At 39.9% G+C, this 26,020-nt stretch overlaps 2 protein-coding genes across 2 annotated transcripts; both read right to left on the reverse strand.

Moving 5' to 3' along the window:
• Positions 1 to 2,155: 2,155 nt before the first annotated feature.
• Positions 2,156 to 14,024, reverse strand: LOC119743103 (sulfotransferase 1C2-like). The gene is made up of 7 exons (XM_038219457.1): positions 13,790 to 14,024; positions 8,834 to 9,001; positions 7,248 to 7,378; positions 5,976 to 6,213; positions 4,788 to 4,882; positions 4,381 to 4,564; positions 2,156 to 3,863 (listed from the first exon to the last, which is right to left on the reverse strand). The coding sequence occupies exons 1-7, from the start codon at positions 13,860 to 13,862 to the stop codon at positions 3,760 to 3,762; spliced, it is 993 nt and encodes a 330-aa protein (XP_038075385.1). The 5' UTR covers positions 13,863 to 14,024; the 3' UTR covers positions 2,156 to 3,759.
• Positions 14,025 to 24,168: 10,144 nt separating this feature from the next.
• Positions 24,169 to 25,395, reverse strand: LOC119743472 (galactose-specific lectin nattectin-like). The gene has a single exon (XM_038219881.1). The coding sequence runs from the start codon at positions 25,260 to 25,262 to the stop codon at positions 24,579 to 24,581; it is 684 nt and encodes a 227-aa protein (XP_038075809.1). The 5' UTR covers positions 25,263 to 25,395; the 3' UTR covers positions 24,169 to 24,578.
• Between the last annotated feature and the right edge of the window lie 625 nt (positions 25,396 to 26,020).

The following is a 26,020-nucleotide window of genomic DNA, read 5'->3' on the forward strand; positions in this document are numbered from 1 at the left end:
TGTCACTTTTGTCACCATTGTACAATAATATTGGCGATAGTAAAGATGTCCTAAAATATACACAATCACTTTTATTTGTGAATATAAAGAGATGCAACAAGTGTTGCATAATTGTGCGACAGCCATTTTCTGACGGTCGTTGACATGATGACAGTATAGTTCGACTATAGAGTTCGCTCGTAACCCCCCCCCATCCCCCCCCCCCCCCCCCCTGCAAACAAGACGCTTTATGGATGGCATTTGCGCGCAAGTTGGCTAACCGCGGTCTACAGCTGCAGCCAGATGCTTTATACATAGGTCATGATAAATTACCCAGAATGCCATCCCTGTTTGCAGGGCGAGAGGTACGAGCGAAGACTACAGAGTCGTTTGCAGTTCAACTTCAGCGCGCATGCGCTAGGTACGTCACGAACCAACCACTAGTTAACCACTGGTCCTTGCTCGAACTTGCCCCGTGTTGACGCGTTGTTAGTTGTGGGGACTATTATTTATGGGGCGCGCCCTCTGTTGAAAGACAATTAAAGTACACTGTGTGGCGGAAAAACGGGACCTGTCGCAATTCGTCTCAGAACACAGTCCACGATAGCGCTGCCACCAGGCGGACAATTTATAGGCCCTAAACCTCCGGAGTTCTGCCTCACCGGTTTAGTACTTCTTGATCTAAGACTAGGGTGAAATGACCAAGGTGAAAAGATAATAGGCAGGGCAAGGTCTCATTTTCCTAAGGACGGACTAAAAGAAACTACTCTCCGCTTCAGGCAATAATTAAGTACAACTCGAAGAATAGTATTCAACTTCAACAACAAATCTACAATATCAAGGATGAGCTGAATAAAAGTAAACCAAGCTATAATTTTTGACTAAGAGATTCTCATAAAGAATAGCACACTCTCTCTACTAGTCAACAATGTAATAAAAATATATTACAACGACTGAGTGAATCCAATAAAAGATAGTAGGGGGGGGGGGGAGGATAATAGCTGACTCAAATTATTCCAGTAAACAGTGCTGAACTTAAAGGGCTAGGCAACCTCAATACCTACAAATAATATCACTAGGCAACTCCGTCTGCCAGTAGAAAATAAGTATCACAAGCCAATTACGTCTGCCAGTAGATAATAAATATAACTAAAACTCCATCCAAGGCCTCTGATGACAGGTCAGCCAGTAGTTTCTTGAATATCTCAACAGCAATGGAAATAATTCAAAGGCCTGCAATATCTTGCTCCTCCACTCCACTCCAATTATTAATAACTTACAAACTACATGAACTATGCCGTTGTCACAGCTCCTCAGCTCCAACCTCGTCCCCAGTGCTTACTTTATTTCCAACCGCGTTTCCAATAGTAAACCCTGGATAGGAAACTTTCTTCCTGTATCCTGATTGGATACCGCCATTGGCTAGTAATGGATTTTTATCGTGTACTTGGTGCTATATATTCACAACGTGCAGTACGTGTTTTCGCGATCATTCGTCCACGCCTTCTCGAAAATACTAATTTCCTTTCCAATTTGCTCATATTAATATGAAATATGATACTGCATGTTGTCTCGATAAGATCGTAACAGTTTGATTTCAAAAATCGTGTTTTCGTAACTCGCGCCGTGCTCGCGCTGCTACGAATTGACTCTGTTTTTACCCCAGACACCGCATACAAAAACAAACGCTAATGTGTAACGCATATCCAGGTACCAGACTGTTCCTCATTTGCATACGTGTGCAAAAATCTTGCACATGCAAATGATCCAATACCAGGGTGAGAGAGCAGGTAGTGGTGGGCGCGTACTGCTCGACACCCTGGGTACGAGGTTGCCTCAGCTCCTCTTTGGCTCCTTAAGCTCCTCCTCAGTTTTCCAAACTCCTCCTCAGTTTCTCAAACTTCTCCTTATCTCCTCCTTGGCTCCTCCTCCGTTTTCAGACTATGCCCCTATAAGCTTCTCAATACTCTCACACCTCCCCTAGGCTCCTCTTCCGAGCTCCTCAGCGATCAGCAGTACAAGACTCAAGCAACCCAAAAGCAAAACTAACCAACCAACCCAAATCAACAAAAATGTGTCCATTGAATTGCGCGCCACGGCGCGGCGCTCCATACGCGTAGTAAATAAGCCACGCCCACAGGTTGTAAACTGGCGAAAATTACTATGCACAACAAAGTTTTCAGTCATCTGAGAAATCAATGATGTATGCTGCAAAGTCATCAATCAAAATATACAATAATCTCCACTTTCTACATTTTAAGTTCAACCTAAGAATGAGCTCAGAAATGACTTAAGTACATCAAGAAAACCCAAGAGTAAAGTTATTACTGAACGTAAACAAACCTAATCCAATTCAGTAAAATACAGTGACGTCATCTCTCATAAATATCCATAAATGTCCTAGCAGACGAAAAGTACAAGAAAATCTGTAAGTAATTCCTTATTCCTAAATAACCTTCCAAAAACAAACTTAGAGGATTGAACTAGATAAACGTTATATAAAGGCAACTTCCTAGTGTGTTATTCCTAAGTTTTAAAGACTAAATTAAGAAATAATCTGTTAAAACTACAGGCCAATCCGAAACAGTTTTAGAGGTCTAGGAGGCGGCTATCTCTAATTTAAGCAAGTCCTATTTTTATAGCGCACACACAAACACGTGCGCTGCAGTAATGCATGGGAACAGCTGATATCGTGGTGAAATGGCGATAAATTGTGTCACTTAAAACAATCATAACTTGGAGGAAATCTATTCTACATGGATGGAAGTTAATTTAAGGATAATCTAGACATTAGGTGAAAAATGTATGTTAAATTCAGCCAAAAGTTGTAGTCATACAAGACCAAATTAAATTTGGTCTTGAATGAACACAAGTTTTGGTTGAATTTAGCAGAAATTCTAAACCAAACAATTGGTTATAGAACAACCAAAGTTTTGGTAGTTCCAGTTTTCACCCTTTCTTTGGTAAAATTAACCCAGACAATTTTTCCAGTGCAAAAGTCCGTACCAATTAAGTGGTACAACCCGTGCATGGCGGCCGGTATAGCGTGAATATCCGACTTCGTTAAATATGGACTCATTGGTAGTATTGCGCATGCGAAAGTATGATAATTGGGAGAGTGTCTGGTCACGTGCGAGGGATTAACCAATAACAGGGAAAAGGAGTCCGATTTTCAGATGAGTCCGATTTTCATATGACACAGGGTTAAACGTGTGAAGGCGGCTTTAATACGCGGCACCGTCCGTGCACCCGAATGGGTCGTGATCTATTATACAAAAATATGCAAATTAGACACATCGCCTCAGTGTTTACAAAACCGGTCTTCGAATGCAAAGCTGTAGGCCTATGATACTCGAGTTGCATGAATACAATATATGGCCGAGTAAACTGTCCACCAACCAACCCACCCACCCAGCCTTGACACCCGCCATGGGAATAAAGAAAAAAATATTATTCTGTTTGCAATTATCACGATTTAGAAGTCTGGAAATGTCTAGTTGAATCATGGAGCTATAAAAATCGACTTGAAGTTCTACCCTGCCTGAAGCCTGGTCGTAACCCATGGCTTAGCCCTCATGTTACTTTCGAGTTTCGCCCCGAAATATACGAACTGCCCACGTAGTTATTGTTATCAGGTGTTGCGCAATAATTTTTATTACCAATGAGTCCGCGTTACCTAAATTCGCGCTACACCGGTCTGCCGCATTAAACGCTTCCGGTGATTGCCCGAAAAATGTGACACTGTACTAGTGCACGTCTAGCCTCGCTCTGACGCTTATCTCAGTTGAAAGTGAGGCCGTGACTTGTCAGCTTGTCTCTGCACAGGTCGTCTATGGCTTTACCCTGTGACTCGGACAAATGAGCTTTCCAATCTCCCACACCACCTGCAAGAAAACAAGACAAGACTGCCTATAGTAAAACCATGGTAAACTGGTCCTATAGAGCGCATAACATTTTATTTAATTGTTCACAATAGCTATTCACTGCTGGAAGTCTTTAGTGCATCTGTTCTACAATTCTCATTGGACGGATTTTGTTCAGCCAATGACCCAAGGTCAACCTAATTGTTGAGCTCTCATTGTACGAATACAACTCTACCGTGTGCGCATGACACGGTCTCACGGAATGTACATTGGCGAGCAATACATAATGATTATGTATTATATAGTGACCTACCCACAATGCTTTAAGAATCTACGTTTCCTTCACAAAACAAATTAATTTGTGAAATGAATAGCGTAACCTCGTCCCCAGGGTGTGGAGCAGTACGCGCCCACCACTACCTGCTATCTATTGGAAAAGAGGTTGGAAATAAAGTAAGCACCGGGGACGAGGTTGGGAATAGCGGTCAGGGGGCGCCCTTCGACAGGGCAGTGGGGACGAGGGGTGTCGAACTTTCACCTTTGCGCATGAATGATCGCCCTTCCTGTTCTCCAAATATCTTATGTAGCAGGGTGTCTGGGTTGGTCATGGGATTCTTCTTCATGTTCTCGAAGGTGCAGTGATCGGTGATGTCATCTATGACGTCATCAGAGAAAGATTTCCCGAGAAAGTTGCTGATTCGCTGCACAGTGCCACGCAGATCCTGATTCGCGGGGAAAAAAAGAGTCTTGATTCAAGATGTAAATAATAATTATCCGAATTATTAACCTAATAGGGGGGCCTACGCTGAAATTGGTCACACACGAGCCGCATCAAAACATACGTGTACATGTATAAGAAATAACACACTGCAAACAGAATATCTAAGCTCTTTCATTGCATAAAGGAATCTTATAGAAATATAATGAGAATCGATACAAATGTACCTTTTTAATGTCTTCAAATCTCAACAATAAGATGTGGTCCTCATTCCGTCTCTCCCAGAAGTACAGATAATGCTCCCACCACTTCCCGAATCCAACTAAAAGAACAACAACAACAACAGAAAGGTTTTCGGTCATAAACATATCCAACAGTTGTGAAACAAGCACTATCAATTTTATGTTTCATTGGTTGAAGCAACGGGTTTTAAGTCATGTATTTTTAACTACAGAACTATAGGTTTTCCCGGCCAATTCCCTAAAATGTTCATTCACTTCTGAAAATCGGTCATTCGTTTTCGTCCGAATTTGAGAATCGTTCTCAACACGCGTTTCATTTTCGCTACCAAAGCATTCGATTCCGTTTCAGTTCCATCAATTAGTGATTGAGCAGCACATTTCGTTTATGCTCATTCAGATTTGTTTACAAGACTTCCTTTTCGCTTTAGAGGGTGATTTCAAACATTGGTCATTCTATTTCACTTTTAGTGTAATGTTATGTGATGCAATCTGCTATTTTGAGTGAGAAAAGCGTACTTTTGATTGCACATTCATGAAATTGTATGCCAGAACTCTGCACGAAAATGTATGTTTGCGTAAATGAATGCACAGGTAACATAATTGGCCGTCTGTTTCTCAAAATCGAATGCACGGACAATGAAAACGATTGAACTTTCGTTGAATTTAAATGGGAATAAAAGACGTTCATTCAAATTCAGACGAAAATGAATGACCGATTTTCAGAAGTGAATGAACATTTTAGGAAATTGGCCTGGAAAACCTATAGTATACAAGTTTTTTGTTAATTAAAGTTTTAATGTTTAAATGCTATTAATATCAGTATCCCTTCAACTATTTTTAAACGTTTAAATGGAGTATTAACTTTCGATCGGGACTCATTTTGTTTGCATGTTTTTGACAAAACAAGCCAATTTTCTTCGAGCGGGTTAATCAACTATCCCAAAACTATTCAACGGTTCCGTTTGAGTGCATGTCTGAAAGTTAGGCAGGGCCAAAGAAGACCCTTTTTTAGTATTTACACAATTTTTATGTTTTGGCAAAATAATATTTGCATGATGTCCCTTTTTGTATCTTACAACTCATGACAATCGTTTAAACGTTTAGACGGCAAAAACTGCGCAGCTTAAACCTGTCCTTAATCAGACGTACGTCACAGCCCTAGCCCTAGCTTACCAGTGCCAGTGTGAAACCTGTGGAAATATTCATCCCAGTCTAACGTCCGTTGGGGGTTCATGATCTGACAATGGTGGAAGTATGACGTAGCCACATCCTTCGGGTTCCTGATGACGTAAACGAGTTTGACTTTCTTCTCCCATACCTGGGGAGGCAGTAGCTGTGCCTGGAGATGAGACTTGATGAGGCGGGGAGAACTCCTTGGCATCCAGCTGATCATCTTGTGCACACGGGGAAGCTTAGTTATAGATATGAGGGAAAACAGAGATTCATGGGAAAAACGAAGAATATAAAAGATACGGTGTAAATTTGGAAGGGGTGAAGCAAATAGTATATTAACGGAAAAGCGAGAGGTTAACCCCATAAATACCAACTCAAAACCAAATCTGAAAAACAAAGGGACTAAAAACAAATGACGAAGAAAAGAAGGACACTGTTTGAAATGGGAGTTCTGGACCTTTGATTCACTTAACCAGGTGAAATTCGCAGGGCGGGGGAGGGGGCTCATTTCCAGGGTGGTGGGGTCGAGGAAAGCAGCTCAAAGCGTTTTTAATAAAAAAAAAAAAAAAGCTCAGTTTTACATTACCCACACAATTAAGGGGTGGGGCAAATGCCCGGCAAGCGGGGGTGGGGGGCTATACCCTTATTATAGGTACACGGGATATTCAATTAAAGTGATGAAATATGATAGGCAACACGGAGCGAGGGATTGGAAGCAGCAGGCCTTGCATATAGCAACGGGAAAGGCAGTTTCTCACCCCCCCCCCCAAAAAAAAGTGGGGTGGGGCAAGAACAGAATGAAACCGAAAAGGACACCACCAGGTCACTGTTTGAAATGTAAGTTCATTTTCTTAAGCAATTTGATCCCAGTAATGTTGTTTAACTGCTACGTATGTCTTTGGATTGTTAATGATATTAATACGGAAAAATTGTCCTAGTTGGTGTGACCTAATCCAACAAAACTGAATCATAAGTTGCTTTTGATTGATCAGCCTTCTTTGAAAATCATGTGGGTTGGAAACCAACACTAGCAGTTTACCTTGGCATTTAAAAAAAATAATATAATCTACTAAAACTAGTAAAAGGTGAACTGAGTGATAAATCATATACCTATATGCTCTTAATTATGCTGCCTCATGAAAACATATCAGGGACAAAGTTATTTCACAAAATGGGCTGTCCTTATGACTGAAGTATTTTAAGCATTTCCAAATTGGGACATGTTTACAGCGGGGCCATGAATCGAGCACAATCAATTTTGAATATAATTACATCGTTGTGGACAGCGCCCCCTGTTGTCATTTCCAAGAAAGGAACCCTCTTAAATGTGTGCCTCTTGCTTATCCTTTCAATGTTGCCATCGTGCAGGACACAAGACATAATCTCCTGCACCCAAGTCGTTCCTGCAAAGAAGGATTAAGACATTGAATTGAGTTCCACCCCCAATAGGCCACGTTTTGAGCGACTGATGGGGCGCTTTTATCGACACTAAAGGGTGAATCAAAAAAGCGGAACCGAAACCCAAAGAAATATTTTTCATGTTTAAAAAATATGTAGGCCTATGCACCAAAAATAATTATGTTTGGTAAACCAATTTCATCAACTACTTTTAGATGAAAAAAAAATTACTTCAATGCTCAATCCGTTCAAATTATATCACCATTTAAAGGAAATGAAACTAAATCTGTTTCGTCCAAAATGCGATTTCAAAAATTGTCGCTTCAATCGTCTTCAAACATCACCAGCGATAAAACCTCAGTTTAAAAGTTTAAAATATCCAACAAAGTCCTTTTGAAGGGCCGTCTTTAAAAAAAGGTGGATTTTATACATCTTATCGTTCGCAAAAGCAGGGTTGTTAATAAAGACACTGTGCGTACTACAGTTGTTGAAAAAAGTATTCTGTATCATTTTCTGGGTTGTTCCAAACAGTCAGAACACTGATTGCTCTTTTGGACAAAACCGATTTTAGGGTTACTTGGTTTGAATAGTGATGCATGGCTGTCTTGGTAATGACACGAAATTGTCTTTTCTTCTACAAACGCAGACTAACTTTTTGATCCAATGTGGCGACTCAATTAAAGAAGCTCAGGTTACGTAGCACTTTATTTTAAATGAAACTACATGCACACAGACATGTTCACGTTGGCGGGCGAAATCTTGGAGCATTAATTTCTGCCGTTTGGAAGACCGTATCTTCTTGCAATTTTCAGGGTTTATTTCCCTTATAATTATCCAAGTATGTGCTAAAAATCGTTGTGAAATGCTCATTACTCTTCGTCGAAATTGGAAAAATAGGCCCGTCTACGTGCATTTAAAAAAGTTGTAACACTGGTGTTTGCAGTATCTGTCAATCTTTTCAAGCCTCACGAATATTAATAAGGTTCCTATCCATTATGGTGTGCAATAAAAAATGTTGCATAAAAGCCTCCTTCACGAGTTTTTAATTAATAAATATCACTCTTTTTATATCACGGCGATTTTTTCACTGACATGAAGTTTAGAATTTCTTTTTCCGTTATAATTTAACATTTCAATCATACTGAGCATATTGTCTGAGAAACACAACGTTCAAAAGGCCATGTTTTGGGGGGTTCACGAATTTCACGGCTCTGTTACAGCGTCTAAGTACGTAATCGGATTAGCTTTGTTTAAGCTTTGGCGTTCGCAACCACACGGCTGGATCAGCCATTGTGTCTATATGTCACGTCGTGAAAACTTTCGAAATACCTTCTAATTGGAAATGTTTCTCAGTCCCAAGATAATCTTTTAAGAAACAACATCATTATTTGCACTGTGTGCTCGACAGTCAGGATACAGAATTGTAACCCCTTTTTGGACTAACAATATAATGTGTGTACCTGCTTTTGGGTACGTAACAATGAAGACGTCATCGTGACGAACTTCAAACGTCTTCAAGTCGTCCAAGGTGCTGGGCAGAACATCAGGCCACATTGCTACGCCCTCGTATTCATAGGTATCCCAATGGCTAATATCCTCCGCCTTGACCTTCGCCATTATTTGCTGCACTGTATAAGGAATAAAAGAATCGGGAAACATATAACTTGCTTTTCATTTACAAAAGGCGTACATGTATATATAGTGGAGCTGCTAAGCGAAAAATCGTGCACTTTGTGGTAAAAGCATGAAATTCGGCATGTGGGGTCCGAATTGGCTAAAAATCATTTTAAGATCGGGACCCATCCTGGATCTTGCCCATTTTGGGGGCGGAGCTTGATTTTTCAAAAAAAAGGGGTGCAAACAATACAAACTCATGAAAACTGTATTTAACATCAAATTTCCTTGGTTTTTTACGCTTTGAAATAAACTTAAACATGAAATAAGACATTCTAGCATTCTAACACCTGTTATTTTCCACCCATTTTGTGGGCGTGGTCTAAATGGTAAAAGAGGCGGTATATTAGCAGTTTGGTTCTAATATGGAAAACATCATTCAGTTTGGTGGTAATTCTGAAATTGGCATGTCCAATTGAAATGGGCTGAACATAATTTTTAGAGGTGAACGCATCTTGGATCTTGCCCATTTGGGGGGCGGAGCTTGATTTTTCAAAAAGGGGAGTGCAAAAAAAGAAAACTCAGAAAACTGTATTTTACATCCACTTTGTTTCCCATGCTTTGAAACAAAGTAGATGTAAATTCTAACATTCTAACACGTGTTATTTTCACCCTTTTGCGGGCGTGAACACGCGAACTTCAAATTTGGTTTGTGGATTGTCCTTGGTAATCCTAAGAAACCTATTGCATTTGGGGCCGAAAGGTCAAGGGTCAAGGTCACAGTGACTAAAACAAAAGAAATTTGTCAGCGCGATAACTTGAGAAATACTTTACATATGAACTTTGAATTTGGTTTGTGTATTGTTCTTGGTAATCCTAAGAAGCCTTTTGCATTTGGGGCCAAAAGGTCAAGGGTCAAGGTCACAGTGGCTAAAACAAAAGAAATTTTGTCAGCGCGATAACTTGAGAAATACTTTACATGTGAACTTCAAATTTGGTTTGTGGATCGTTCTTGGTAATCCAAATAGGCATATCGCATTGGGGGTCGAAAGGTCAAGGGTCAAGGTCACAGTGGCTAAAACAATAGAAATCTTGTATTTATTCTGATATCATAGGGATTAGGGATTAATTCATATAAAACCTACAGAAGACACTAATGCTGTCAATGAACGTTCCATGTGACCAAGGTACATGTAAGTTGATGTTAAAAGAGTGGTGTTATGTAATGGGAACAGTCACGGTTGCGGGGCATTTGTGTTTTTAAACACACCTGACTTGTTTGTATGGGCATTCCTCACTTAACATTTCCATTATTTGTTTAATTGTTGTAAAATCCTTCCGGTTTTATGTTATATTCACTTCTCAGTGCACTTCCAGTAGCACCGTAAGTAATTGACAAATGGCTTTGTACACGGGAATCCAAGACATTGCCTGAGGCAATGCCTGCCACATTACAAAAGTATGATAACGGTGGTCCATTCTTTTGAGAAAGTTATAATTCAAACTAGATTTATGTTTGTGGACAAACACAGGGCTGTTTCGGTATTTTTTGTGACTTGTGACAAGTAAAGTTTCAAGTATATGTTCCATCAAGGAAGGGTGTGTAGTTCTGTTTATAATAAATGGTGGCATATAATATGTGATTATATTCTCATAGGGCTGTGAAATATGACGTCACATGTCACATGATGACGTCATGATGACGTCACATCAAGTTTCATCTATAACTATAATATTATGGTAAAGAACAACTTCGCCAGGGCATACATCGTTGATGCAAGTTCACATTTTTCACCAATTTTAAATTACAAGGCACTTCCGGTTTCAACCGGAAGAAAGGGTCACGTGATTTTGCACATAATATAAAAAATGAAGACCCTCGATAATTCTATCATATCCCACGAAAATCATGTTCAGGTCTCTCACGGTTGATTTTATATTGATTTTTAAAGATCAAATCTATTAATCTCTAACGAGACGTCACGTAACCCATTATGACGTCATCATGACGTCACTTCAATTTTCATCTATAACACAGCCCGGTCTAGGTACATACCAACTTTCAACCCAATCGGACCAGTAGTTCTGTAGATATTGGCCTTCAAAATATGCAATTTTAATATGGCGTCACATGTCACGTGACGTCATATTAAAAATAAAAAGATGAAATAAAAAAAAGACACCACATCTGTTTGCAAACAGAACACAGGGCTTTTCGCATTTTACAAATGTTTATGTTTCGTTGGTCCTTTTGCAGTCACTTGTCAGAGTGCTTCATGCAGTTAAAGGTTGTTCAAATGCTTAGAATAATTCCTAAAATATAATTTTATCACATGACGTCACATGCCCTGCAATGACGTCATCTTTAAAACCCTTCTCAATACACATTTTGTCATTGTGGTCTTGGTTTGATCCAAGTTTAATTTCAATCCGATGAAAGAAAGTGTGCAATTTTGGAAGCATAATAAAATCATAAATATTTTAAAAATCATTTAAAAAAATCAAACGATGACGTCATCGTGACGTCACTTCGGACTTTGCATACTAGTACCATTATCTACCTACCCAAGTTTTTCAAAAATGTTGTGCAAATACCTATTACCTAACAAACCAAATAAAAAAAGAATTTTTAACTTTGCATGTTGCGTTCGTGAGATATGGCTAAACGGTCCAAAAATGCAAATATTCATATAAAATCTCAGGATGGCGTCATCATGACGTCACTTCATTTGTTTACCTATAACACATCCCGGTCTGGCCACATACCAAGTTTCAACCCAATCGGACCTACAGTTCTGTAGATAAAGGACTTCAGAAATATGACAAGTAAATATTTGAAATCTGAAGCATTTACTTCTTTTATATTCATACTATATAGTAAACGCTTATAGTGTAGCAAAACCTAAAAGGTAAAAACTAATTATTTTCAGATTTTAGCAAATGGTTTTTAGTAAAAGTGTTTGCTTAATTTTCATTCATACAGATGCGAGTAAATGCTTCAAAGTGGTAGCAAAAGCAAATGCCATGTTTTATTCATACAAACATGGTATCATTAGTACTTTATGAACTTTAATAAATGCAGTAATTTTTGCGCAGAATTATTTTACTTTATCATTTCAAGGTTGCCCCAACCCAGCCTTCAAAATGACAAGTGCATATTTGAAATCTGAAGCATTTACTCCTTTATATTCATACGAAACGAAGTTAACGATAAATAATTCTTTTTGTTTGGTAATGAAACCAAGGATTCCTCAAAAGTGCATGCCCCAGGCACTGTAGCTCGCAAACCCCGAAAAAAAAAACGTAGAGAGAAGACAATGAGAAGAAATTACAGTTTTAGAGGTGGGAGGAAAACCCCAGAAGAATAGTCTGGGGAAAACCCACGGAATCAGGTAGGGACTGAAAACCCCATCCACATGTAGACCATGGGTGCCGATGCACAGCGCATTGTGCACGTAAACGGCACGTGACCCTCCCGGTGCCGCTTTCCGTTTCGGTTACGATAGTTTTATTTTCTGCATACTTATAAACGTGTAAAGCTTTACATTTTGCAGGCCATTTACTCAAGAGCAAATGGTTTTTAGTAAAAGTGTTTGCTTAATTTTCATTCATACAGATGCGAGTAAATGCTTCGAAAGTGGTAGAAAAAGCAAATGCCATGCTTTATTCATACAAACATATGGTATCATTTGTACTTTATGAACTTTAATAAATGCAGTAGTTTTTGCGCAGAATTATTTTGCTTTATAATTTCAAGGTTGCCCCAACCCAGCCTTGTAGATGACAAGTGCATATTTGAAATCTGAAGCATTTACTCCTTTTTATTCATACGAAACGAAGCAAACGATTATTAGGCCAAAAAAGGCTCTGGTTTCTGGTATGCGCGCGCGTCGCCATAGCCATGCGCGTCGGCAATGTAAGATGATGTCTTTCAATGTAAGATGACGTCTCAAACCACCAAACTCACTGGTTCGACTGGAATCCTGCTGCTGCACAATTTTAACGTGTTATTTCTCATAAAGTTATTTCTCATGTCTAAGTTTATTTCAAGCATGAAGAACAAAGGAAAATGGATGTTAAATACAGTTTTTCTGAGTTTTTTATTTTTTGCACTCCCCTTTTTGAAAAATCAAGCTCCGCCCCCAAAAATTGTGCAAGATCCAAGATGTGTTCACCTCTTAAAATTATTTTCAGCCCATTTTAACTGGCCAATTTTCAGGATTTTATTACCAAACCGAATAATGTTTTCCGTATTAGAACCAAACTGCTAATATATACCGCCTCTTTTTGTACATTTAGGCCACGCCCACAAAATGGGTGGAGATTAACTGGTGTTCGAATGCTAGAATGTTATATTTTATGTTTAAGTTTATTTCAAACCATAGAAAACAAGGAAAATGAATGTTAAATACAGTTTTTATGAGTTGGTATTGTTTGCACCCGCTTTAAAAAAAAATCAAGCTCCGCCCCCAAAATGGGCAAGATCCAGGATGGGTCCCGATCTTAAAATGAATTCTAGGCCATTTGGACCCAACCTGCCAAATTTCATGCTTTTACCACAAAGTACACGATTTGGGCTAAAAATGGACCAAAGGAGCTCCACTAATAGTACAACACTGGGTTCACACACAATTATAATACATACATACATGTACTTAAGGTAACCCGCCTACACTCTATGGCACTCTAATTTGACTAGGAAACAGTCAAATGTAACTGAAAAGTGGGGCTCTGTGAGAGTGGAGTACAGTGATGTAGCGTACGCTGGGATGATACATGATCTATATTCCTGGTGCACTTACTTCTTATGTCGACTATATACTCTATCCATGGTTCAATCCATGATTGAACATATTTCGTCAGTGTCTGTCCCATCTTGAATCTTTTCGTCTGTCACGACTCACGAGTACTGCGGGTACATATCAGGTTAACGTTCTATTGTCATAACACCTACTACTCCATTGCACTGTTTGCATATTGCACGACGAAAAAGATCCTATGATAACAATAGTTCAGAAGGTCACACACTGCTAGACAGACGATATATCCGAATGGCACAATAAGACCGACAGCGGGCGCAATAAATTCGCGAATGATTAGGGCTTCAAAACTGTATTCGCGAGTCATTTGCATAAAAAGTGACCCCACCATTTTTTGTAAAAAAACGATACCGTCTAGTTTGAAAATCGGTGGAATCGTGCGAATATAGCCGAGGATCATCTCCCTAGCTTTTGGGCTACTATCTAAGAACAGATTTGATAAAATAAGGGTCCAAAAATAGGTCCTATTTGTAGGGGAAAATATAGGGATGCCACTGAGCATGCCAACCGTACAACCGAATTAGGCAGTACCTTGACATGGGGACTCGCCAGTAGAGCTATTTAGAGATATTAGAGATATTTTCCATTTTCATTCAACTTACAAGTAAATACTCACCAAAGACTGAAGATATTTTTATACAGCAAAGGATATACTTAAAATGACAACACAATCGAGCCGAACTAGATAAAAAGGGGTATTTTCGGTGCAACTCCATGTGTGAACAACTGGGCATTTGTCGGGCAAACTGATATGAGTTGTGTGCAAAGTAATGAATCCCGGGACATACCGTTATTTCGTTATACCGTTTTGGATTTCCTCAAAAACAAAAACAGTAAACGTACCGTTGACCGTTTTTTCGTTTTACAGTTTTGTAAAACGGTCAAACGGTATTAGGTCACAAAAACAATGACCTTTTTGTTGTTTTTCTTAATTGTTAAAAGCGATAAACGGTTAGTTGCTTTATTTTTAGAGTGTTGTTTTACAAGAATCGAAATTAATAATCATAAGAATAGGAATATTATTGTAGGAGTTGTTTATAAACCGCCTTCCGCTTCATTTAATGACTTTTTTATTTCACTTCAGGAAATTCAAACCTTACTTTCCAATGGAAATAAACCGTGCCATATCTCGGGAGATTTTAACATCAACCTCTTAAATAGCGACCATCACAATCAAACTCAGGAATTCATGGATTCAATGTTTAGCCACTCTTTTATTCCATTAATTAATAAACCTACGAGAATTACGACTACTTCCGCTACCCTTATTGATAATATATTTTGTAATATCCCTCCTCCTCTTAGCTCAGGCATTTTAGTTACCGATATTTCAGATCATTTTCCCATATTTACAAAACTTCCATACAATTTAAATATTCACCCCATCCAATCCAAATATTTTCGCAAAACCTCCCCCGAAAAGCTTTGTTGTTTTAAATCTGATTTGAAATCCACCGACTGGTCTGCAATTTTTAATGCAGATAATCCTGATAGATCCTTTAACATTTTTATGAATACTTTTAATAATCTGTATGATAAAAATATTCCATTGGTTAGAGCTAATCACACAAATAAAAAGTACCATTCTAGGTCTCCGTGGATAACCCAAGCTTTATTAAAATCTATCAATCATAAAAACAAACTTTATCATAAATATATTCGTTCTCCCAGTGACACTAACCGACATAAATATATCCGTTTCAGAAACTTACTCCCCACTGTATTGCGTACTGCAAAAACAAAATATTTTTCCAACCAATTTGAAAAGGAGAAGAAAAACATTAAGAACACGTGGAAAATTATTAACTCTGTTAAACAATACTCCTCGAAAGACTTTTAGTATACATGTTAACAACTCTAGTATTAAAGATCCTTATTTAATTTCAGAGCACTTTAACAATTATTTTGTCAATGTTGGACCCAAACTTGCAACTCAAATTCCCAATTGTCCTACTCATTATCAAAATTATCTTCACAATCCAAATCCTTTCTCCATTTTTTTTGCTCCTGTGACAGAACAAGAACTTCATGCAATCGTTTTGAGCTTACCCAATAAGAAAAGTTCTGGTCATGATTCTTTTAACAGCTTAACTATCAAAGATATTATTTCCAGTATTTCTGGGCCGCTTACTTATATAATGAATCAGTCAATTATTACTGGCATAGTTCCACAGTCTATGAAAATAGCCAGGATCATTCCTATTTTTAAGAAGGGTGACCCCCACCTGATGAGTAATTATAGACCCATTTCTATTTTAACTTCTTTTTCCAAAATTGTTGAACGTATTATTTATACTCGCACATCTGAGTTTGTAAAGAAAAACAATATTATATCTGATGTTCAATATGGGTTCAGAGAGAATCACTCAACCTCACATGCTATCCTGCAACTAATTGACAAAATTACCACAGGACGCGAACAGTCTTGCCATACTCTGGGAATTTTCCTGGACCTCTCCAAGGCATTTGATACTGTTGATCATGAAATTCTCTTATCGAAACCTAACTTTTATGGAATTAGAGGTATTGCCTTGGAGTGGTTCAGGAAATATCTTACTAATCGTCAACAGTTTGTTTGTATTGATGACAAGAAATCTAACCTTAAAGAATTAACGTGTGGAGTACCACAGTGGTCCTTACTGGCTCCTTTGTTGTTTTCTATTTATATTAATGATTTTGATAAATCTTCTGAGATTCTTTCCTTTATACTTTTTGCTGATGATTCAAATTTATTTTATTCCCATAGAAACGTAGACAATCTTATTGATACAGTTAACCGGGAGCTCACTCATGTTTCAAACTGGATTAAAGCTAACAAGTTGTCTATTATTATTGATAAAACTAGTTTCGTGTTATTCAGCAACACAGTTTCTTGACTCCTCAAGATATTTTATTCGATAATTCACCGATTACTCAAACTGACTGTAAAAATGTTAAATTTTTAGGTTTGTTTATTGATGCCAAGCTATCTTGGAGTCAACACATTAATAACCTTAGTAAACTAATGTCGAGAAACATAGGCATTATCAGTAAATTGAAATATGTCTTTCCGTCCGAGGTTTTACATAATATTTACAATTCTTTGATTTTATCACATATTACCTATGGTACTCTAGCCTGGGGAAATACACATTTTGTAAATAGAATTTTTATTTTACAAAAACGGGCATTGAGAATTATTGATCATGTAGACTTTAGAGCTCACTCAAATCCATTATTCATTAGACATAAGACTCTTAAAGTCAATGATATTTATTTACTCCAGTTAGGAGTTTTTATGTATAAGTTCTTTAAACATGAATTACCTAATTATTTCCAATCTATGTTTTGTATAAATACTTCTGTCCATCAACATTATACTAGACATGCCAGTGACATTCATATCCCATTAACACGTACTTCATTTGCCCAAAAAGGAATTCGTTTTCAAGGTTCTAAGTTCTGGAATTCTTTGGATAATGACACTAAATGTGTTAACAGTCGTCGTTTATTTAAGCGAAAATTGAAGTGTATCTTTCTGGGAAAATATCAAACCGGTTGACTTGACTTGATTGAATACAGTTCATTTATATTATTTACCTTATTATCATAACCCCTCATGTTGGATGATCATCGTGAACAATACCCTATACTGCGGTGCAGTACGTCCTCGTCTTTGTCCTAGTCCTTGTTGCTTGTGTAACTTAGTCATTATTACTAATTAGTGTATAGCATTTAATTTAACTATGTCTGTTTAATCTAATCCTTTAAGCTATGCACATTATGGGGGTCTCTACTCGACAAGCCCTGCTTTTTGGAGGCCCCCACCACTTAATCGCCCTTCATTCTAATTATACCCATTTTCCATGTATTGTTATTTGATTGAGTGGAATGAAGTATTGATTGGATTGGAAGAACATGACAACGAAAAAACGGCAATAGTCCTGTCGACCATTTTTTGATTTAGGTTCGGCAATTATGCACCTAGGAATGTTAATGCGTCCATGGGATCGAGTCATTGCCTGGGACCCAAATTGCCCTCCTCACATTTCGTTCTCACGACATAGTTTTCGAACTGGCTATTGAAGAACCGCGACGAACTCCAATTTCCTTCAAATATCTGCAACTTCTTCAAACGTATTACCATCCTGTATCCATTGTAAAAAGTAATGTCCTCCTTGAAATTTTCCAGCGCCATTTTTGCTTGCAACTCTTAAGCCCCACCAACTGAATCGCATGAGAAGGGGGTCAGGGTCACGCCAGGAATCACACCACGCATTATGCCGAGGTAACATTTTTTCATGTAAAGCATGGTGTCCCCCCCCCCCCCTCCTTCCCCACCACCACAAAATGCACTACGGACTTTTCGCTACGACACTGAAATAAAAAAAACAGTCTGTATTCAATACTGACCGTTTTGCTGTTTTTCAATGTTATGTGTGTAAAACTGTAAAACAAAAATCATTGATCGTTATGCTGTAATTAATGAATTTTATCAAACTTATAAAACAGAGAAACCGTATTTACCTTAATACCGTTTGACCGTGTTACAAAACTGTAAAACGACATAACGGTCAATGGTTCGTTTACTGTTTTTGTTTTGAGGAAATGAAAAACGGTAAAACGAAATAACGGTATGTCCCGGGATTGTAATGCTAGCAGTTGGTTCTAGTTGCCGGACCAAAACATTACATGCATTATGGGATCTGGCCATTCCACACACGCGCGCGCGCCCATGGTTTCAGCACGACGGCTGTTGGATGATGCACTATGAGCGGTCCGCGAGACGGCGAAGCCGAGTGGAGAATGCATGGACCGCTCGCATGAGATGCATCATAAAACAGCCGTCGTCTGGTGCGCGCGCGGTGTCGCTGGTAACCGCAAATATAATGTATGATTTATCTTACTTGAATAAATTAATAAGTGATTAGTTCCACGAGATGGTAAAGGCAAGCGATCGTGGCTTCGCCACTAGCACTGGTCTTTTTTTGTGCTAGCCACGCGCGCCTTGACAAAAGGCTAATCATTTTGTGCGAACCGACCCCAATAGGGAAATGTATGTATAGCCTTCGGATCCAATTGGAAGGGGGTGAATCCGAATAGTGATATAACCCCCTCCCCACTGCAGTTATATTATGTCACCCCCTCTCACTCCGACACAGAAGCGCAGCGTAAATATATGCACTTGACAAATCATGTCAAGCGAGGGTGCACTATACTTTACCGGTGTAGTGCGAAAATTGGACTATTTGAAATACGGACGCATTGTTGGTTGTATTGCGCATGCCTAAGTTAAAATTGAGGGAGAGAAAGTTCACGTACTAATTGGGTTTAGAATACATACGGTAAAACAGACAGATTTCAATAGGAGTCCAAATTTCACGATGACACCGGCTTTAATTTCGCGCGTACTTGCGAGGCTGAAATGAGATCGAGGCAACCGTTACTGCACCATTTTGACAGGTCTGGTCCTGACGCCGGTTTTAATCTGAGGAACTCTTTACGTACAGGCCAATGACCCCCTTTACAGACGCTTGGTGGCAGCAAACAAATGGGTCCTGGAGCGAGCATGCGCGCGAGGGTGCATACCTGCAAATAAACTCCCATAGACACTAGTGCTAAATGCCCGTACTTCAAAATTCTTTTAAAAATATTCAAAACTCTCACAGGGATTCAAGCTGCACAGAAAAATGATGATCAATGTGTCATCTTTCATTTTCTTTTCAATTTATGGTGGGTTGACCATTGACTTTTCGAGATATTTTCCCGCAAAGAAGACGACCCCTATTTTCCCCAAAGCGGAAAAGTAGCCATCTTGAAAAACGATCCCTCCACAACATGGCAAAATAGCGCCACTTTCGAGCCCAATAGCATCCAAAATGCTCAGAATTGGAAGCCCCAAGTCCGGGCCAGAGGTTCACTACCATATCTCTTCAATTCCCCAATTTTACGGCGCTCAGAACTCTCTAATATAGAATATTTTGAGGGTATAACTTTTATTCATGAGCTTGGCGGATCGATTTACCGGTGTGTACCCGCGATTGCTCACTCGTCTATTTTTTATCAACAGATGGTGTGTCCTCAGTAGTTTAGGAGGCGTATTTGGCACCCTTGTGGTGAGGAGGGAGGAGGAAAGAAGGGAGGGAGGGGGAGGGGGTGACAAGATCAGAAGAGCCGTAGTGGGTCCTCAGATGTTAAGCATGGATAATTATATGCCTATGGTCAGGAAGGGGAGTTTTTATCCTATTTTCAAGTCGGGAAACATTAATTACATCGGTGTTAGCAAGTAGCTTGCTAGCTTCCAATTCTGGATGCGATGGCCTTTAGTGCGTCTACTAGCTCCACCCTTTATTCGATGTCCTATAATTCAGGGCAAACCTCAATACAACAGGAATTTCAGATCGGGTCTATTCGACGTCGTTTGTGATAAGAACATGATATTTATTGCGGTGTTACGTAGAGGGGCTGTTCTAGGGACGGACGGTTGGGGGGGGGGGGGTGCTGTGCGCTCCGCTGCGCCCCTGCCGCGTACTCACGGGCTCGACTTAGGAATTTGAGACTTTGAGAGGCCCTACGTGTTTTTTTTTTTTTTTTTAAAGATTGAGGAATAATTAGGAAATTTAAATGACCCTGCATGCATACATGTAACATATTTAGTTTTCAATGTTTATTGATTGTGAACCAAGAATTAATTGAATGTATTTGTATTTACCCTCACCGCCTGCGTGTCTTTATCAGACTGTGCAGGTTTGGGGTCATCAGGTCAGAATAAACCCGAAGCTCCACCTGGCACAACAGGAAAACACTGTCTCGTGAAGAACCTGTGTGTCTGGACCCCGGACCCTTAATCCCGCATCCAGCTTCCACTGTTCCTCCTGCCTAGCTTTAAACACCACCTGCCCCCGGTATACCGGCCCCGGGGCAGAGACCCAACGCACACGCACACACCCTTACACAGGCATAGAAGTGGGGGACTTCCTTTGTTCTCGTGTACTAAAATGTTGCAATGTCACACACTAATTTCAAAATGCTCTTATTTTAACCAGAATCAATTTCCTGCGCTGAAATTCTGACTTAATATCCCTTTTCTAAAACTCTTCCATTTGCGCGCGACAGATCAACCCACCTTGGAAATTCCTAGTTTTTGAGTAAAATGACTAAAATCCATATATCTATTTCGTGGAAAACTTGTGGGTACCAAAACGGTACCCCGCAAGTCGGTGGGCATTCCTTGTGGGGTACCTCCCATTGTTCCGGTACCTCATAAGGCAGTGTTTATAACGTTCACATTTCCGCGCGGCGCAATCCACACAGCATTAAACATACACACATAATACTCATGTTTTTGCCCCGAAGTCCGTTGCTACGCACGCCGCCGACGACCACGCCACGTATCACAAGTTCGAACCAATTGTTTTTAGTAAATCCCTCTATCGCTACCATACCGATGTACATCCTCAAGAAAGTATGTGGGCCCACAAATGTTAATGATACAAAATAATGCACAAACGGCTAGATCACAAAAATAACACTAAAGTTCATGTCCATTCCATAAAAACGACAGCGATTCACATTATTTTTCGATACACACTGCTGCGGGCGGACAATAATTCCGTTCTCGCGGGATAGGCTGGTTCCCGCCCCACAATCAGTATCGATGTGGTACAAATTCAAATCAAATCCAACCTCATCGTGATATGTATAACTATAGTCATAAATCTCAAACAGCAAAACGCAGTCCAAAATCATTGGTCTAGTAGCAGTTGTAAGACAAAACGTATACATTAATTGGTTTTTTTTTTCGACATTAAAGTTGGTATATACGTACTAAACGGAAAGGTATAGCCTAATGTTCCCAACTAGGAATCATGCCCCATGTTCTATGCCCCCATGAACCGTACACGTGTTTAGTCCAGATTCTAGTAGGGCGCCCTCTCCAGCAAACACTCGCCCAGAGAAAAAAAACACTTTTTGTGAGTCCGCTGTGTGCGCGCGTACAGTGGCTCGGGTCGGGCGCATCGGGGCGGGCGCTCGATTGATCGCACGAGAACAGTCCAGGCAGTGGACTAGTATTGTGTGTGCACTAGACACGTACGCTATATAAAGCTGTAATATAACTATTTCTAATCTCTTAATTCTTATATAACCAATTAGACTGCTCCGACCAAATCATTAGGTATGCAAATGCTCTTCAGATTCCTCGCATGCGGCCAATGGCAATAAATTAGACCATAAAGAACGCAAACGAGCGTCAGATTGTGGCCGGTCCCGTCTGCCTTGAACAGCGTCCCCAAGTGGCAGATATTTCCTTTCAAAATAAATCCGAGGGCTTTGTTAGGGGCGCAGGCCAGTAAATCGGTCCGAAATTGCCTGCGCTGGCCAAATCACGATTTGCCCTCAAATTCTTTGGTATTACAGCAGTGTGAAGGCCTTGAACTTGATGATTTGTAAAAAAAAAAAAAAAAAAAAAAAAAAGAAGAAGAAGGTTGGAAGCCGTGCAGAGGACTGCTAGCTCGTATTTCTGTGAAATGTGGATGAAATTAGGCCCTAAAATGGCTCTATTTTGCAATGGAGCGAAGGTGTCCATTTTCAAAATGGCGATGGGCTTCAGGATTGCTGTTAGGGGTGATCATCTTTGGATGGAATTTTCTCCCAAAAGTCATCGGTTAACCCCAACAAAATTGAACAGAAAATGGAAGATGATGAAATAAGCTTTAATTTGATGCGTGTACTGAACACCTCAGCGACCTGTATTTTTAATAATTTTGTTATGTGCGCGTAATTACCGCTAAGGTCTATGGCAGTCTATTCACTAGTCTGCACCCTTAGAGGGATACGAGGACAAACCCGCCCATTCTTTGTTTCGTCGGCAACTTCGTCGTTCTTGTCGGCAAAATTGTGTCACTGTCAGGATTACATGCCACCATGAAAAGCGAACAGCCAGATGGAGTCCAGTCCCATCGGCCATGGGCGTCGCCAGGATTTTTTTCCAGGGGGGGGGGGCAAGCAAATTTTCCCCCAAAATTCCTTAACTTTTTCATTATATTCTCAATTTATAATTTTTCCGAGCGTGAGCAGTGGAGCATTTGCCCTACCCCCCCCCCCGCCCCCATCAAATTAACCGGCAATATGGCTTCGCACCTCTTTTTGCCCCCTTTGCCCCCCCCCCCCCCCCCCCCCCCCCCTCGCGATGTCCATGCCATCGGCAATTGAACAGCGCCCCAAGTGTCAGGGAATACATCTGGATTGCAAAAAACTATCAAGAATTGGACAGATTTAGCCGAACAGGTGTTTTTTACATGTAAGACAAATATCGTCAGTTGAGTTCAATAAATTCATATAAGTTTTCTTGAAATCATCAAATCTGGGTTTGGAGTTCCATTCAAGACCCCTATACACACACAAACAGAAATAATCACAAGTCATACAGCTCTTTTTCACATCCAGCAACGAATATCAACACTTGTTCAATTCCTTAAAGTTATATAAACTAATACAAACTTGAAAGTGAATTAATTTATTCCCTCAACAATTTGAATTAGTATCACCGACAGAAAGTATTAACAAAATAAAGAAATATGCAAATGATAAAACTGCTGCAAACTCAGTAAAGTATCCTGGGGAGGGTCGCAAAATGGGTAATTTTTCTAAAAAAAAAAGTGGAAGGTAACCACGAATTTTTCAATTCATCGGGCGCCCCACCCCCCCCCCCCCAAAAAAAAGCAAAACCAAAACATCACAAATTGGCAAAATGTCGCCGAGGGTAAGTTGCCGTCCTTGCCCCCCCCCCCCCCCCCAAAAAAAACCTTGAAACGCAACAGTGAAAATCGATTGCTGACTGGATTGACCTGGTATAAAAATAGCAAATTATACGGCCTAACATTTCAATCCTAACATAATCTTTGTCAAAAAGATAAAGAAATTTCATTTGTTGCGTTGTTTGTTCTTCGTAATAGCTTGTTCTCTCCATTAGAACAGACGGCAAACAAAAACTGATATTTTTCAAAACAGAGCTTTCGGCAGTATAGGTCTTTTTTGAAAACTGTGCATTTAATTATTAATGTAAAAAAAAACTGACGTAACATTTTATCCATTCGTTACTCTCTCCCTTGGCCATAAAATTTGCACTTGCATTTTTATCATCTAAAAAAATCATACAAAAAATGTTGAGAGGAATGAACTAGGAAATTCAAAAAGATTTTCACGCACATACATCAATTATTCACCAATAATATAAATGTTAATGAATATTAGGTGTTGTCCTTCACCGACGTATAAACACTGTATACTCAGTGTGTTACCTCTGGAAAGAAAGTTGCAGAAAATCACTCGGATGGGGCTCGAACCCACGACCTCCTACTGAGTATGCAGTGTTTGTACGTCGGTGAAGGGCAAAACCTAATATTGATAATATTGATTCCATCTTATGAATATTATAAATGTTGTTTTCATAGCGCGATATGTATACGGCAAAATATTGCAATATGAGGACGATTTTAAGTCGTAATAAGGCGAATAACCTCCACGAGTGAAACAAGTAGCATTTTTTTCAACTTAAATACAAACTTTAGAGAAAAGGGTTACACCATATATCAGTGAATAGCAAATTATTAGCGTTTAGCGAAAATGACTGTAAAAATCAGTCCTAAATGTCCAACTGCAAAATCTCTAATGTTTCGAGTGTTTTGCAGTTCGGTTGATCAAAGAGATCCACCGCTTTATACTTATACGTTTTGCCGCACTCTTTTCCTTTAATGTTTTCCTCATCAAAGACGGTGTAAATGGCGGAGTTTCAGTTTGCCCCATGCAGTTCGCAGTACATCTCACCTGCGCTGAGCTGCATGAGGTTGAAGGAGCGGCAGTAAGGCTCGGATCGGCAAGCTTTACCGCAGGACAAGATGTGCCCTACCGGTGGTGGCTCCGCGGCACTGCCATCCAACGCACACTGGGTTTCTGTAAAGCTTCGGACCGCGGATGTCTCGCAAAACGCCACACGGGAGAGACGGACCTCGCAAACGGAGAACCTAATCAAGTCGCACGACCCGTCGTCCCACTGCCCCTCGAAGGGTACGATTATTGCGCAATGTTCCCCGTTGTGGTAATTATCTGGTTTGTTCGGAGCCCAGTTCTCATACTGTAACGGCAGTGAGTTGCAGTACCATGAGCCCTCCATGGCAACGTCATCACAGCCTATGAACGTCCCGTAGTCCCAGGGAGGGCTCGAGAAGGGACCGAGGTACTCCTCGACGGTCATCCACAGGAAATCTTGCTCTTCCTGCGAGTTAGGCACGGCCAGGTTGCCGCCAAGCCGCTCGCAAAACATGCCTGCATTTGTCCACGTCATGCGTTCCTTCTTGGCAAAGTAGCATGAGTCGCCAAAACGTTCCCAGCCTGTTGGGCAGACGCCTGCGATTGCTGGAACGCAGTAGTGTGCCACAGCAAGCAAAATGAGGGCACCTAACATTGGAGTCATCATCAGTCAGCTGAGTATTCAGAATCTAGGATACTATAAAATGGAGTCCAAACACAGTTCTTAAAAAATTTCGTCGGTATTCCAAGTAGCCTACGTTTCGCATCCACGGTTTGCCTACCGCGCTAAGTTCCGCTGCAAACACGTTAGTAAAACCTGTTATAGTTTGCAAGTCAAACGGTAGTGTCACAGTGCAGAGGCTAGGGAGGGGTTTGTGGCTGTCTGCGGCTACCCACAGTCTGGATTTGTGGACAAGTCGCTAGACAGTCGTGTTTTATCTAGAGACTTGACTAGCATGATTTCGGACTGATGAACCCAACGGGGTGTATGTGCATTTGTTTCCAGAGAAAGGGCTAATAATGATAGCTCACCTGCACCAATGAGGAAGCATCCACTATTTGATTGAGATGTCTGTCCCTGGATCAGTGTATATTATTATTTTAGCATGATCTTTTTTTTAATTTTCAAAAGATTCCCTTTAGAATATTAAACGGAAGGGTATAATTATTATATAATTATAAAATCTAATATGTCAAGTTACTGATTTTCCCAATAATAAAATTATGGAAAACTAAACTGTTAGGAACAGCGTTACCCCCTCCAAGAATGGGAATGCTCCATATTCCATTCTATCAGATGCGGACGATATAGGTGTAATATAAATATTCATATTCTCTTAATTCTTAACCAATCAGACAGCTCCGACCAAGTCATTAGGAATGAAATGCTCTTCAGATTCGCGCATGCGTGGGTATAGCCTGGTG

This window comes from Patiria miniata, unplaced genomic scaffold (assembly GCF_015706575.1).
Source record: "Patiria miniata isolate m_02_andy unplaced genomic scaffold, ASM1570657v1 HiC_scaffold_6, whole genome shotgun sequence".
Classification (NCBI taxonomy): Eukaryota; Metazoa; Echinodermata; class Asteroidea; order Valvatida; family Asterinidae; genus Patiria; species Patiria miniata.

What these genes read in the sequence shown, in the direction of transcription:
- LOC119743472 (XM_038219881.1), bottom strand. Translation starts at nt 25,262, where the DNA reads ATGATGACTCCAATGTTAGGTGCCCTCATTTTGCTTGCTGTGGCACAC.
- LOC119743103 (XM_038219457.1), bottom strand. Translation starts at nt 13,862, where the DNA reads ATGGGACAGACACTGACGAAATATGTTCAATCATGGATTGAACCATGG. An exon ending in GATTTGAAGACATTAAAAAG is followed by an intron (nt 4,565 to 4,787) that starts GTACATTTGTAT and finishes CCCGCGAATCAG; the next exon opens with GATCTGCGTGGCACTGTGCA. An exon ending in GCGATCATTCATGCGCAAAG is followed by an intron (nt 3,864 to 4,380) that starts GTGAAAGTTCGA and finishes GTTTTCTTGCAG; the next exon opens with GTGGTGTGGGAGATTGGAAA.